Raw genomic sequence first — 16,751 nt, 5'->3', positions numbered from 1 at the left:
ATGCCATCCAGCCATCTCATCCTCTGTTGTCCCCTTCTCCTCCTGCCCCCAATCCCTCCCACCATCAGGGTCTTTTCCAATGAGTCAAGGATGCTCGATGTCCTGCAAAAGCAGCACAGCTCAGCCCACAACGGGCCCTGTGTTCTCGCTGGGCAGCTGACCCCGAGTGCACATTCCCTCCTGCTCTTCTACCTGAGTCAGGTCCCTGCTGTTTCCCTCTGATATTTCCGAGCACAGTCTATTCATTGAACAATTTTACAGCAGCAGTGAAGTAGTATTTTGATGATATTTGTCAGTGTCTCATCCTGGGGAATATCGGTGAATCATATGTATTGGTCTAAACATGATGTAGAAAAATGATAATAATAATAATGATAGAAAGCATTTATTGAGCAACTACTACGTGCCCAGTACCATGGAAGTCTCTTTATAATAATTAACTCACTTAATCTTCATAATAGCCTGTAAGATACTGTCCTCCTTTTCTGTCTGAGGAAACTGAGACACACAGGGTTACAACTGGTAACTGGCTGCTGGTAAACTGGAATTGTACAGAACCAGTGTGGTTCTGCCCTGTGTTTGTAGTCTGTCTGAGCATAAATCTGCTTTCATAAGCAGGCTAATAGTAATTTTCACATAATAGAAATCCTTTGGTTATCATAAAATGTGATCATTGCTGAGCTTTCAAAGGTGTATCAGTTGCCTGTTGTTTCTGAGGTGCCAGCTAATGCATAAATGAACAGAGGAGCCATATAGGAAGACCATTACTGCCCGGACATCACAAATACATTTGGAATGTTGCTCATAGCATGTGTTCTGGAAATGTTAAAGTGTGTATGGGGAAAAACATGTCCAGATAGCCTATTTAAAATAGTAACACCTGATGATATTGGAGAAGGGGCTGCCTACTTACGGAGAACTGTCCAAGTTGGTGGTGTTCAGTCGCTCTGTTGTGTCTGACTCTTTGTGACCCTATGGACTGCAGCACACCAGGCCTACCTGTCCATCACCATCTCACAGAGATTTCTCAAATTATGTCCCTTGAGTCAGTGATGCCATCTAACCATCTCATCCTCTGCTGTCCCCTTCTCCTCCTGCTTCCATCTTTCCCAGCATCAGGGTCCTTTCTAACGAGTCAGATCTTCACATCAGGTGGCCAAAGTATTGGAGCTTCAGCATCAGTTCTTCCAATGAATATTCAGGATTGATTCCCTTTAGTATTGACTGGTTTGAACTCCTTGTAGTCCAAGGGATTCTCTAGAGTCTTCTCCAGCACCACAGTTCAAAAGCATTAATTCTTCAGCACTCAGCCTTCTTTATGGTCCAACTCTCACAGCCGTGCATGACTATTGGAAAAACCATAGCTTTGACTATACAGACCTTTGTTGGCAAAGTAATATCTCTGCTTTTTAATGTCTGAGTGCTCATCTTAAACCACTGAGGGATATTCCACCACCAAACTCAATGCTATTGCATTGAAGACATGTAAGTTGACAGCCAAATACTATTTACAGCCAAATCTGCTAAAAATTCAAGTGAAGTGAAGTGAAGTGAAAGTCTCTCAGTCGTGTCCAACTCTTTGTGACCTCATGGACTATACAATCCATGGAATTCTCCAGGCCAGAACACTGGAGTGGGTAGCCTTTCCCTCAAGGGGCAATAGGAGTAGCTACCACATTCTAACACTACTGCCCAGTCAGACGTTCAACTTTTGCAGAGCATTAAATTAGTCTGGATTCTTTTGAAAATGTGGTCTTGTCATTTCAGAGATCTGTTACATGAAACCCAGAGAGGCATAAAGGAATTCACGTGAAAGCAAAGTATGTGTTAGTTAAAAAGATTCCTCTGGCCCCTTTATATTTACCCAGCTAATTCAGACCCATCTTTGAGATCAAAGCAAAAATGTTCCTTCTGTGGGTTTGCTTTCTTTAATTCCTCTAAATGATGTTAGACTCCCTGGCTCCCAGCTTGTCCATGCTCCTGAAGAGACCCGTGATTTCCTTTCACATTAGATTTTAATTTTAGTTAATCAATTAATTAATGATTTGTTAATGCCTCTCACCTTTTGTAGTCTATAATAACAGCACTCTTGACTGCCTATCCTATGCTGCTGCTGCTGCTAAGTCGCTTCAGTCGTGTCTGACTCTGTGCGACCCCATAGACTGCAGCCCACCAGGCTCCCGTCCCTGGGATTCTCCAGGCAAGAACACTGGAGTGGGTTGCCATTTCCTTCTCCGATGCATGAAAGTGAAAAGTGAAAGTGAAGTAGCTCAGTCGTGTCCGACTCTGTGCGACCCCATAGATGGCAGCCCACCAGGCTCCCCCGTCCCTGGGATTCTCCAGGCAGGAGCACTGGCGTGGGTGCTGTCGCCTTCTCCGGCTTATCCTATGCAGCACTGTTCTAGTTGCTTTATATGCATCATTCATTCCATTGGACCCACAAGGCCATTGTCATCGCACATCTTATTTTTTCATGTTTACCTACATGAGAAAACTGAGGCCAGAGTGATGGGAAAAATGCCAAGTGGCACAGTCAGTAAAGGGCAAAGCCAAGAATGAACCAAGTCAAATGACTCTGGAATTCATGCTTTTAACAACTGTGTTACGGGGCTTCTCTCTAAGCTCCAGGACAACATCTAGCCAAGTGCTAACTGAATCCCAGGAGTTTAACAATTGTTTGGGAGCAAGTGAATGGATGGACACAAGGAGGAGGAAGTGAGTGAATTATTTGGTTCTAAGCCTGCTAAGTCACTCTTGCCCAGGAGAGTGCTGTGTGTTCATATTGCCAAGCACTTAACCTGAAGCTTGACTGCTGGATGGAGTGATCCAAGAATCTGCAAAAACAAAACTGAGCCTCTGAGAGTTCTCGCACCACTCCCACCCTCCCTGAGGGCCTGCAGTTGGAAAGGGCTTATTTTCCCTTTGTGGTTCCAGAGGAATCCTGAATAGAATCTGCCAAGAAGCCAGGACAGAGACTGAGCCACAGACAGATAAAACACCAGGAATGCCACTCACCTGCACTTTCAGTCAGTCCTGGATGCTTAGCTCAGCATCTCTGGAGAAATGTCATCTACCTTAGCTTCTCTGGGATGACTGGTTTCCTGGTCTGAGATTTGAGGGAAGAATTAGCTGATTAAAAGGTTAATATATAATTGTAGGCACACGGTGCCTGGGGAAGACCCTCGACCATTTGATGTTTAACTGAATTAACGTTCGCCAGTTATAGATTTTCTGCTTGTAAAATTGCCAGCAAATGATTCTGAGTCCTGAATCTGCATTTTCTGTGTACACCACTTGGGATGTCAGTGTTACAATTGTCTCAGAAGCAACCTACCCAGACCCTGCTCTCAAGGCAATGGAAAGATTTACACGCAGAAGTGCTCAGATATGGGACTACAGCATCCTTCCCCCTTTGATTTTTAGAAGGGTGATGTCGGTCAGGGTGGTCACTCTCCCATTTCAATTCCTCTGATGTTTCTCAGGCCAGCCACACTGTGAACCCTGGGAGATTGATTCTTGCTCTCGTTCGTTGGGTTCAGTGCATTTCAGAGAGCTGATATTTAGAGAGAGGCCCTGGTTCTACAGCTTCCAACCTTTCGCATACTCCTTTGAGTTCGCTGGTGGGGACAATAATGAGTTTTCAACAGCCTGTATACAGTGGTTAAGAGTTTCCATCGTGGTATCAAAGTTTAGTTTTCCAAGAAGCAGACACTGAGTCAAAGACTTGAGTGCAAGCAGTCTTATTTGGAGGGTGACGTCAGAAAAATAGCAACAAGGGATGAGAAAATGAGCCAAGGAGAAGACATCTGATGTATAATGAGCTATCAAGCCAGATACCACCACGGACAATTGGCGCTCAGGTCCAAGTGGGAGACAGAACGGTTGCCTCTCAACTCTCTCACCTGAGGGTGAACACGCAGCAGTTCTCACGGTTGTGGTGATGGTTTGGGGATGTGAGTTTCTAAACACTGCCTGCTGGCACCAGACTCAGATAAAGCAGCATCCCACAGGTTTCAGAGAAATATCCCAGACAAAGGCTTGCCTGAAGGGTGGGAGCAGAGCTCTGTCAAAATCAGAGGACACTTAAACCTGGATTCAGATCCTGGCTCCACCTAGCCTAGCTGTGTGATTTGAAGCAACTGTTAACCTCTAGAATGTTGGGGGGCTTCCCTGGTGGCTCAGATGGTAAAGAACCCTCCTGCAGAGCAGGAGTTCAGTTCAGTTCAGTCGCTCAGTTATGTCCGACTCTTTGCAACCCCATGAATCACAGCATGCCAGGCCTCCCTGTCCATCACCAACTCCCGGAGTTCACCCAGACTCACGTCCATTGAGTCAGTGATGCCATCCAGCCATCTCATCCTCTGTCGTCCCCTTCTCCTCTTGCCCCCAATCCCTCCCAGCATCAGAGTCTTTTCCACTGAGTCAGCTCTTCACATGAGGTGGCCAAAGTAACCCGGGTTCAATCCCTGGATTGGGTAGATCCCCTAGAGAGGAGAATGGCTACCTACTTGTATTCTTGCCTGGAGAATTCCATGGACAGAGGGGCCTGGTGTGCTACAGTCCACGGGGTTGCAGAGTCGGACATGACTGAGTGCACACACACAGAATGTCGGGCCCCTTGTCGGTTAAGTGTGTTTTATTACATGCTAAGTACATCACAGTGCTGCTGTGGAGACGAGTTGTCACTTAACTTTTATGTTTCAAGTCATATAACCTGAATTTTTGACTTCTGCGTGAAATACCCTAAGAATTTGCAAAGACGAAGCTGAGACTTCAGAAGCAATGATAACATTTTAGTTGCCTAATAGTGAAACTTACCTGTGGCGGATTCATTTTGGTATTTGGCAAAACTAATACAATTTGTAAAGTTTAAAAATAAAATAAAATTAAAAAAAAAAGGGGGTGAAATTAATTTTAATAGTGACTCTATTTAGTCCAATCTGTAAAATAGCATATTAGCATGTAATCTATATACAAATCATTAATTATACATTTTACTTTATTTTTGTTCTCGGCATTTAGTCTTCAAAATTCCACCTGTACTTTCCACTGACACTTTCAGCATGGCTACGTTCCAGGTGCTCAGAATCCATGGGCGGCTCGTGGCCACCATGTTGCACTGGGAAGTTCGAGGGCCCTTGAGTTCTTGTTAGAAGTAACTTCCAGTGGAATAGTTCTGCTTTCCTCCTCTTCATCGGTGACAAGGATCCTTTGCATCTATGAAAGTGAAGTTGGTTTTCGCTCAGGCATCATACGAAATTGACAGTTTCTGTAATGAAATTTCACACATGGAAAACCATGGTGAGATTCTAAGCAGGTGTAAAAATCTGACGAAGTTATTTCTTTAACTGCAACTTAATGGAAACTGCAGCAGCTGTTCCCATTTGCGTGTTTTCCAAGTCTCATTGCCAAAATGAATGGTTGGCAGCCATAGGAGAAGTATCAACTTACCTCTTCATTTGAGAAATGAAATTAAAACCTCAGCTCATTTCTAAAAGTCACAGATTTGGTAAAAAGTTAGCAGGGCAAACATATAAGCTGCGTTAAAATATTGATGGCTTTGGTTTTCTCAGGTGCTGCTGCTAACATCTGCAGAAGATTTGGACTGCACTCCTGGATTTCAGCAGAAAGTGTTCCATATCGATCAGCCAGCTGAATTCATTGAGGACCAGGCGATTTTAAACTGTAAGCGACGTCACTCGATGGTGATTTTGGTCTATTCACTGATGTTTAAGAATGTCCCTCAGTATACAGTATTCCCTAAGCTAAGAGTTTTCTGATCATTTTTATTATGTCACTGTTTGACCCAGGGTGGAAAGTCTTGAATTAGGGCTTTGTCAGCTTAGAGGTGAATCGAGTGGTGTGTGTCTCTTTGTCACATTTGATCACCAGTGAGCATTTCCTGACTGCTCCCAGGAAAGGGGACCATTAGCCCCCACCATGAGTATTGACCTATGCGAAGGAAGTGAAACGGAATGCCCCGTTTTCTTTGGGAAGATCCTGAGAACAGACCATTGCCTTCCTGTGGATTGCTGTTCTACCTGGATTTCTCATACGTAGCACTGGATAAAAATAACATCCAGAGCAGAAGGTTAGCTTCTAGGAATTTTTAGGCATGGGAATTTAAACTCTTAAGACTAATAAGATGGTTTTCTGAAAGATTCAAAACCTCTACTGGCTATTTTGTGGATTAAGCTCAAATCCCCCCAAATTCCAATTGATTTCCTTAAAATATGCTACCCTCAGATCTGTGGTTATAATATCTTCCTCTTTTTAATGCCAACATTATATTGTTTTATCTTTACGAGGGCATGGAGTGCATTGCTAGATGCAAAACAAGCATGGTTTTGTTTTAGCACAATGAATTTAAAATTGATGGTAGACAAATAACCATTTAATTGCAGGCTCTTGAGCACCATTCTTTAACATTTGGGAGTGAAGGATATAAAAACGGTGGTTTAGTTTGGTCAGATGCCCTGTGACCCTTTAGGGAAGATAACTGTACACACTTGCCCTGTGGCCCCAGGTTTGCCTTCCAGGCTGACTGTGTTCCTTCACTCCTGCGCTGTGTGGCGAGCGTGTTTAAACGAAAGGGACAGAACGTTCAGCCGGCTCAACTGGACTGTTCTGTGAGGCTGGAACACGTTTTAAGGGTTGAAAGGAACACGGTAATGAAGATGCAGTGTTGAGGATCAAGGGAGCCCTGCACGGTGAAGCCCATGTGTGTCTTGATGCAATTACGCCAGTGAAATCATTTTAGTAATTATGGTCTATAATGACGAGGTGCAGGACCGGCACAGTGAGTGAATTCCAACATGTGGTTTCATTGTTAATCTGATCCCTGATGTACTCCTGGGTCGGGCCATCAGGAACTCTCCTTTGTCTTTTGATTCTTCTATTTATCAGAATCAATATATTTTAAATGGAACTTGGCTTCCAAGAACCATTTTTTCTGGCTCTTCTCTCCTCTCGTCTGCTTCATCTCCCTCTCTTCTCTCTCTCTCCTTCCTCTTTTTTTTCCAAGTGATCATCCCAAATGGCATCTATATTAACATGTGTGGAAATGTGAAGCCACCCTGAGTATGGGAATTAATAGAGTTGGTATGCAAAGCAGGCCCATAAATGTGATTGCTTCTGTAATCTTCACGACACCAAACAGCTTTTAATTTACCTCTGAGAAGCTGGAAACAATCATACTTTGGGGGATCTTTTTAATTTAAACTAGACCATCCTGTACATTCCAATATTACAGTTTTGTGTGTGTCTGTGTAGGTTTTTTTTATTTTTTTTAATCCTCTAGGTAATTTAGTGGGTTATGGTTGTTGATTCTATGTAAGCTAGTAAAAGTGAAACGGAACTGGGTTGGTTATCAATGACAGCACATTCAGTAAAAGTCGGTGATTTGAGGATATTTAAAAATTTATATGTGATTTTGTAAGTGAATTGTTGGATCAGCAAAATTTGACCAGCCCCCTCCCCTGTCAATGAAACTGTGGGCCTATATGTATTACTAGGGGAGAAAATGGACAAACAGATGTGGGCTGCTACTTTTCAGTCTATCTCAAAACAGTGAGCATAGGTTGTCATAGATACTGTGAATAAAGTTAATTGTGCCTAAATAAAGAAGAAAGTTTCCATGGAGCTGAAAATGCCTACTGACTACTGTTCGGGAAAATCTGGATTTCCAGAAGTAATAACAATGTATTTTTCTCTGTTCAACATGCAGGAGGAAATAAAAAGTCCAAAACTTTGAACAGACCTTTTCCCCAAGCAACCAACATTTTACATCTCCCTCCTTCCCTTCTGATTCTTAGTTCCTTCATGCATTTCTCTGTGGTCCAACGAAGACCTTTTCTCTTTCTGAAAAATGTGATTAGCCAAAAAGCCAGTGAGTGGTGCATTCTCTCAGAATGAAGACCATATGGTCACAAGGCTAACATCTGGAGGAAAACTGGGAAGAATCAAACAGAATCAGTGGTTTAAGCATACTTAGATGTGTGAGGTCACTGCCAAGATCCTGGAAATGGTTAGGGATCATTCAGTAACGTGTAAACATAAGCTGATGATCTAGGTAAAAATAGAGGTTACAAGAAACCAGGTTAGTAACATGACCTTGAACTCCTCCTATGACACTGACACTTCCAATTTTTATTTTTGTCTCTGTAATATTTTACAAGAGCTTTGGCTTCCAATCATCATGAACTTTTGTCTTGCAGGAAGTATAAAATACAACATAATCAATCAATTGATGTCCACACTTTTCACCACTCTATAAACTTGTCTGAAAGTGTTGTGTCTTTGCCTGGCAGTCATAGAATATCTGCTCACACCCCAGACTTAGATTCAACCAATTCTGTGTTCAGCGTTCAGCACCTTCCAGTAAATGTTTATTCTGTCCACGACTTCCTGCTGTCTGTGTTCAGACAGTAATATTTCCTTTTATCTTTTTTCATCTTTCTTCTCAATTCTCAATGACTTATCTTTTTCTGTTTTAACTGTTACTAATGGTCACCTCCGCTCCTTTTATTTCCATAATATTTTATTCACCGCTCACTCCGATACGTCTTTCCTTCAGTTGTTCTAAAGCCTTTTATTTTCCTCACATCCAAATAACTCTTTATTCTGCTCTCCTTTCCAGTAACTAGACTTGCTTTCGTCTTTAAAGGGCCATTTTTCAACAAGCTTCTAGGATCAAAACGTGGCATCCCACTACTTCTTCTAATGTAACCAAGGGAGCTTTATCACTGTATCTTTCACAGTGTGATGCAAAGCCCCCAACTTAGCAGCACTTGGCTTCATCCAGGCTTGAAAGGTGAGCTGGGAAGATGTGGTGATTCTCATTTTCTGTGAGAAGTACAAGAAGAAAGGGGAAGACAGTTTAAAAGGCAGAAACTCAGAAAGGAGACATCCGCTCATGATCTTTGGACTCAGGGAGGGCTCTGTCCGAGGTCTGCAGGTTGCAGGCGGTCCTTAGAGGCCTCCAAGACCCAGAATTATCTTAAACTGGTTGATGAGGTTGCTTCTCCTGCAATGTGAAAATCATGGGATTCTGGTAGCCACTATCTTGGTACCACGAGATTTGGGTAGTAACCCCGGTTACAGTCTCCCAGGCTCCAGAAGAAGAGTTGGCCTGGAAAACTGACCAGCCAACCAGCTGATGTGGACCAAGACCAAGCGATAAGGCCCTGACTATCTTGTGTCCTGAAAAAATTACAGAACGAAACACTCTGTCCTGCTCTAATCAGCTCAGACAGACCTTCCTGGCACCAGGGAGGGATCTGTTTGCTAGGGGAACCATAGCTGGCCTCTCTCTGGGTAACTCTCCTTTATGGAGCTGCCTTCCACGCAGGAACTCGAGGACGCAAGCTGCTTCCTACTTGGTCCTGCCATATTTGGCCAAGTCATCAAGCTGGCAGAGAGGGGGACAAGGAGAAGGGTGGAGAAGGCACCACAGATGTTTAGCCACTGGAGCTCAAAAGGGACATGTATTGTTTCTGTTCACACTCTTGGCCAGACCTAATCACAGAGCCAAGCTAACTGCAAGAGAGGCTGGACAGCACAGAGGAACTCAGTGCAGGCGTGAGCTCACCATCTCTACACAGATCCTAACACAGCCAAGTGACCCCAACCAAAAAGAGACTCCTGAAAGAGATGAAAGGAGACCACAAAGGAGGCCGCTGTTTCTGACTAACTCGGGTCAACATGGGGATGAGACAAAGATGGTCATTCAAACAGGACAGGAGGTCATGGCCCTGGGACTACCTCCTGCTTTTCTCGTCTGCTTCCCGCTGAGCAGAACAGCTTCTTCACTGCCCCCTCTTAGAAACACCCAGGCAGGGCCCTTCTGATAGTTCTATTGCATCAGAAGATTGCATCAGTTCTATTGCATCAGAAGATTGCATTCTTCTGATGATTATAGTACTGAGGCTAAGGTCATACAGTTTAAAACTCACGTCAAGTAGAATTCAAACAAATGACATAGTCCCATGTTAGCTGCATGACAATGAGTGAGTGATCCAAATCCTGCAAGTCTGAATTATTTCATCTAAGAAGGATAACCACAGTCTTTAACTCGAGTTGATGCAATGATTGATGGAAAGATGCTTAGAACATAGTTGTGAGTAAATGGAAGCTGGTAGTATTATTACTATTATTCTTGCCATTGCTGTTATTATTATTGTTGTTGTTAGCATTATTATTATACATAGATCTTAGATAGGTTTGGTATCCTTATAATGGCCATCTAAACCCGAATTTAGCAGACAAATCATGGCCATTAAAATCTGAAGAGATTACAAAAGAATCTGAAGCAATGATTCTAGGATTTGAATTTCATGGACCAGTAGAATTTTTTAAAAATCTTGGATTGATAAGAGTGTATTTTACAACATTTTTCTTAGTCTGAATATGAAAAAAAAAAGAAGAAGAAAAAGCAGGCTAATGAGTGAGATAAAGTGAGAATACCTCTGTTAACTTTGCCCAGATTTTTAAAATGTCATTTTTATCAAAAAACAAACAAAAGAGGAGTTAGGACCAATTACAGAAGAGAAGTCAGTCTTTTGAGTAAATTTGTATTGTAAAAAATGTGCCAAATATTTTTGTTTACCTCATTCTGTGGGAAACCACTGATTTAAGGTATTAGAGAATTTCCACAAAATGTAACAAGTGTGCCCACATTAGGGGCAGATGTTGGGAAATTTAAAAGGCTCCCCTAGAGTTGACCAGTGCAGCATCTATGACGTTCATAGGTGATATTTACTGCATGTTTTCTAAGTGTGGAGTGCCACCCGGAACCTCAGAACAGACCTTAAGGGAAAAATACACTCGTGTGCCCATTTTACAGGTGAGGATACTGAGGCTGGGCTAGGCGAGGCCATTTATCCATGGTTGTATTGTTGCTTGTAATTGGTGGCATTAAATTTTGAATCCAGGGTTCCTGTGCTCTGGCTCTTATCCAGAGTTCCATGGTTTTGTGGTCTTGTAGCTTTTGCTGATGTTGGCAATGACCCATCAGGGAAATTTGCCGCTTAATTTTCCCATCTATTTTTGTCAATCTGGATGAAATAGAAAGTTTCTACTGCATTATGTTTTTTCTGTTCATAGACAAGTTCATTCTTCCTCTGTAATTTGGAAAAAAGTATCTACTGCTAAGTCACTTCAGTCGTGTCTGACTCTGTGCGACCCCATAAATGGCAGCCCACCAGGCTCCCCCGTCCCTGGGATTCTCCAGGCAAGAACACTGGAGTGGGTTGCCATTTCCTTCTCCGATGCAGGAAAGTGAAAAGTGAAAGGGAAGTCGCTCAGACATGTCCGACTCTTTGCGACCCCATGGACTGTAGCCTACCAGGCTCCTCCATCCATGGGATTTTCCAGGCAAGAGTGCTGGAGTGGGGTACCATTGCTTTCTCCCCCCAAAAGTATCTATTTTGCTTATTTTGAATGGGCCCAGTGCCGGATTGCCCATGACCCTATACTCCTGGCTTTTGGCCTTTCTCCTGTGCTCCTTTCACCAAAATGTTTCTTGGTCATGCCACCTTGACACTGACCTTGGTTGGTAGCCAGGTCACCCACGGAATCCATGGTGTCCCATTAATCATATTTGTGCTTAACACACATGAGTCATGCCTTTTGAGGGTGTTTTTAATTGACTATAAATCACACAGGGAACTTGAAAAATGAAGGCAATTAATGAAAAAGCAATGTGAGAGGTGTTTTGCATCCTAACGCAGGAAATACATCGCCAATGAATTAAATGTCAAAACAAAGGCCCTTTTGACCCTGCTAAAAAGGTTTCATTTGAGTGGTAGTAGATGGATGAACTTTCCAACCTTGCAGGTGGAGGAATTCCTGTTTCTTGAGTTCAAGCTGACTTGGGATTTTTGTCTGTGTATATCCTCTATCCTTGAGAACTTCCTAAGTTCTTTGGGTTTTCAGTTTTAGTGATTTAAAAAATGGAAAAGAAACCAATGATAATTTCCTTTCCATTTTCTGATTGTCCTCTGCACTACTAACTTGCATCTTCTTTCAGGTTGGGAGACTGATTAACTGATTAGTGAAATTATTTAACATGACCCGTACCACAGTCTACATAGATCTGAATAGGTTGCAGTTACAAGTGGTATATTTGTTTTAAACTGTCATGATATACCAAGGAAAATTATTCTGGTGTCACTTAATCACTCCATCATCATGAAGGTGATTATACTTTGGGTCTGAATGTGGACTCCTGTTTACACTCATGACTTTATACTATATGTAAACAGAATCCTATAGAAAGGATTTTTTAATAAAAAGGATTTAAAAATAAAAATATTTTTACAGGTTTGCTCCCCACCCACCACCACCAACATAACTGTGACAGTCGACTAATCAGTTAATTAATATTTATTATGATCCTCATAAATGCATTATATTAACTGCCTCATTTCATAAATGTAAAGTGATATAAAATAATTGCAGAGTGAAAAGAACACATATACACACCAGAGGGGGATATGGTAAAATGCTTAGAGATCCTCCATGAGACTAGGGTCCTAAGTTGTACTTTGCAGATTGGGAAACATACGAGGTAACAGGCTAAGTGGGCCTTAGGAGAAGAGGAATGTGGATATGGGCAGAGCTCTCTTGGCATAAACTTTCTTATCAGTGGAATGAAAGGAATAAATAGACCAGAGGAATCACATTGTCAGCTCATGGACTAAATTTGTCCCACAGATATGTCCTGCTTGTCCTGTTTGGCAGCTCAGTGTAGGAGTCTGAAGTGTTTAATGAAAGGAATTTGTTGTCAACATTGAGAATTTCATTTTTAAAAATTCATAACTTCTGGGAAGTACTGGGCCTCCAGAATATAGACCCCAGAGGCAAATGAATCACAGTGGTAGCAGCCTCTGTAGGTTGTTCTGAGGATTAAATGCTCAGGTCTGTAAAGGCCTCTGAAAACTCTGCTGGAAGTAGGATAGCAATAACAGTAGCTGAGGCCTTCCTGGTGGTTCTCCAGTCTCCACTGTCTTCCTGTCACTAATCAGCTTCCTCCTTTATTCCACCTGCCCCTTGTAGGTATCTACATTTACCTCCACGAAGTCACCCTTGTTCCTGAGACAGGTGTGCGGGTCAAATGATATGCTCCAAAGACCAAACGCACGTGTTGTTTGTATCACACCATTGCTGTCACTGACAGTAGCTCTTACTGGTGGTTAGGGAAGCAGAGGACACTCCTGAGAGATGCAAGGGCAGGGAACGGCTGGCATTGACTGAGACTTTGAAATCTGCCTTCAGTGTTTCGAATCATCAATACAGGGACTAGGTGAAAAGGGGAGCCATGTGATCAGTGTGGCTGGCTTTCTGGAAGTTCAGAATAGGACACGGATAAGAGAGAACTGCTGGGGAGGCTCAGGCTTACAAGGAGCCATTTCAGAAGATCTGAGATGGGATGGATGGGAGGTATGTGGAAGGAGAGCTGGTCGGTGGAGAAGGCAGGATGATTAAGAAGTAGCAAAGTATGAAACAAGGGTGAGAGCACATCTAGAAGACAAGTTTTCTAAAAGAGTGCAGAATCCCTGAGTCTGTTCCAGCTCAAACTCTAACTGGTATGACCCTTTTCCTCTCTGGACCCCTGTTTCCCCATTTGTATAATGAGCATCTATTAGGGTTATTTTCATTGAATTCTAAAGTTGATTGGATTTGACTCCGACTGGCTTTAGGAAAACGACAAAATAATCAACTCACATAATTGAACATCTCAAGGTCTGGTCTGGCTTCAGGAACACCTGGATCTAGATGCTGTAATGATATCATCAATATCACCATTCTTCAGCTCTGCTTTATATAGTGTTGGTACCCCTCAGTGTCAGAGGGGTTTCCTCCAGGATGGCCACCAGAAGTTCCAGTCATTCATTCTTCTAGCTTAACAACCCAGAGCATCTCTTTTTCCAAGTGTCCCAGCAAACACTCCATGGCTAACTCTCTGGGTCCAGCCTGGGTCACATGTCTATCCCTGAACCAATCAAGGCATCCAGGAAGATTTGGGCTGGCAAAAGCAGGAGAGTTCACTGTGAGAGTGTTCTTTTTGTCATCATTCATTCGCCCAGCCGTGCCCGACTCTTTGTGACCCCATGGACTGCAGCATGCCAGGCCTCCCTGTCCCTCACCATCTCCCAGAGTTTGCCCAAGTTCATGTTCATTTCATTGGTGATACGGTCCAGCAATCTCATTCTCTGACGCCCTCTTTTCTTTCTGCCCTCAGTCTTTCCCAGCATCAGAGCTTTTCCAATGAGTCATCTGTTCACATCAGATGGCCAAAATAATGGAGCTTTAGCTTTAGCATCACTCCTTCCAGTGAATATTCAGGCTTAATCTCCCTTAAGATTGACTGGTTGGCCTCCTTACTGTTCAAGGGACTTTCAGGAGTCTTCTCCAGCACCACAGTTCAAAAGCATCAATTCTTTGGCATTCTTTCTGCCTTTTTTATGGTCCAGTTCTCACAACTGTATGTGACCACTGGGCAGACCATAGCCTTAAGTATATGGACTTTTGTCAACAGAGTATTGTCTCTACTTTTCAGCAGTGTTTAGGTTTGTTATAGCTTTCCTGTGAAGAAGTGATCGTCTTCAGATTTCATGGCTGCAGTCACCGTCTGCAGTGATTTTGGAGCCCAAGAAGAGGAAATCTGTCACTACTTCCACATTTTCCCCTTCTATTTGCTATGTAGTAGCAAGTAGTAAAGGGATCAGATGCCATGATCTTAGTTTTTTAATATTTAATCTTAAGCTGGCCCTTTCGCTCTCCTCCTTCACCCTCATCAAGAGGTTCTTTAGTTCTTCTTTACTTTCTGCCATTAGAATGCTATCATCTGCATTTCTGAGGTTGTTGATTTTTCTCCTGCCTATCTTGATTCCAGCTTTGGGCTTCCCAGGTGGCTCATTAGGTTAAAAAATCCACCTGCAATATAGGAGACGTAGGAGACACCAGTTTAATTCCTGGGTCAGGAAGATCCCCTGGAGGAGGGCATGGCAACCCACTCCAGTATTTTTGCCTGGAGAATATCATGGACAGAGGAGCCTGGTGGGCTACAGTCCATAGGGTAGCAAAGAGTTGGACATGACTCTCTATTTCTGCTTTATTGACTATGCCAAAGCCTTTGACTGTGTGGATCACAATAAACTGTGGAAAATTCTGAAAGAGATGGGAATACCAGAACACCTGATCTGCCTCTTGAGAAATGTGTATGCAGGTCAGGAAGCAACAGTTAGAACTGGACATGGAACAACAGACTGGTTCCAAATAGGAAAAGGAGTTCGTCAAGGCTGTATATTGTCACCCTGTTTATTTAACTTCTATGCAGAGTACATCATAAGAAACGCTGGACTGGAAGAAACACAAGCTGGAACCAAGATTGCTGGGAGAAATATCAAGAACCTCAGATATGCAGATGACACCACCCTTATGGCAGAAAGTGAAGAGGAACTCAAAAGCCTCTTGATGAAAGTGAAAGTGGAGAGTGAAAAAGTTGGCTTAAAGCTCAACATTCAGAAAACAAAGATCATGGCATCCGGTCCCATCACTTCATGGGAAATAGATGGGGAAACAGTGGAAACAGTGTCAGACTTTATTTTTCTGGGCTCCAAAATCACTGCAGATGGTGACTGCAGCCATGAAATTAAAAGACGCTTCCTCCTTGGAAGGAAAGTTATGATCAACCTAGATAGCATATTCAAAAGCAGAGACATTACTTTGCCAACAAAGGTCCATCTAGTCAAGGCTATGGTTTTTCCTGTGGTCATGTATGGATGTGACCGTTGGACTGTGAAGAAGGCTGAGCACTGAAGAATTGATGCTTTTGAACTGTGGTGTTGGAGAAGACTCTTGAGAGTCCCTTGGACTGCAAGGAGATCCAACCAGTCCATTCTGAAGGAGATCCGCCCTGGGATTTCTTTGGAAGGAATGATGCTAAAGCTGAAACTCCAGTCCTTTGGCCACCTCATGCGAAGAGTTGACTCATTGGAAAAGACTCTGATGCTGGGAGGGATTGGGGGCAGGAGGAGAAGGGGACAACAGAGGATGAGATGGCTGGATGGCATCACTGACTCGATGGACGTGAGTCTGGGTGAACTCCGGGAGTTGGTGATGGACAGGGAGGCCTGGAGTGCTGCGATTCATGGGGTCGCAAAGAGTCGGACACGACTGAGCGACTGATCTGATCTGATCTGATCTGAAGTGACTGGGGGTGTTCTACTCTATTGCTAAGGTCCCTTTCAGGACTGACATTCTATGACTGCAGGCTATGCTTCCCGCATGAGAATTTTTAGAACCTAGCACACGCGCACATTGGAAATGTCTCTTAGGGGGCAGGGATGAGGACAGTTATCATGCCAGGTTTCTCACTGGTGATGCTGGTGAGCAGATTGCTTAATTAAGACTGTCAAATTCTAAGTACTGCCATATGGCTTCACTCTTCAACCTGTTGAGTGTCTTCATTCACATGGTTCTGGAGCTGGTATAAATCTCTTTTATTTCTGTTTTTCTTCAAGGGGTTAAGAATATAGGAACACGCAGGTGTTACAGGAACATCTCCTAATTTAAGGTGTTAGAACCACATGAATTGAGCTGCTTAATGAGTACGACATCAAAACATAATTTGGACAAGATTAAGCATGTCTTTAAATAGTGTGAGAAGGCAGAAGATCTTATTATCCTATAACAGGTCAAATCCACACATATTCTAAAAATTGTGATGCCTTCTGTCTGTCCTTTTA

The 16,751-nt window shown here is 43.0% G+C and overlaps 1 protein-coding gene across 1 annotated transcript in view; it reads left to right on the top strand.

Moving 5' to 3' along the window:
* The window catches only part of CDH13 (cadherin 13), a 1,016,229-nt gene that overhangs the window by 207,653 nt on the left and 791,825 nt on the right, over positions 1–16,751 (top strand). Inside the window, exon 2 of the mRNA XM_027513936.1 lies at positions 5,574–5,685. Coding sequence (XP_027369737.1) covers positions 5,574–5,685 — 112 coding nt within the window. The remainder of the gene's footprint in view (positions 1–5,573; positions 5,686–16,751) is intronic.

The sequence above is a fragment of the Bos indicus x Bos taurus genome, chromosome 18 (assembly GCF_003369695.1).
Source record: "Bos indicus x Bos taurus breed Angus x Brahman F1 hybrid chromosome 18, Bos_hybrid_MaternalHap_v2.0, whole genome shotgun sequence".
Lineage (NCBI taxonomy): Eukaryota > Metazoa > Chordata > Mammalia > Artiodactyla > Bovidae > Bos > Bos indicus x Bos taurus.
Note: the sequence above shows the minus strand (reverse complement) of the source record. Positions and strands in the feature narration are given on the sequence as shown.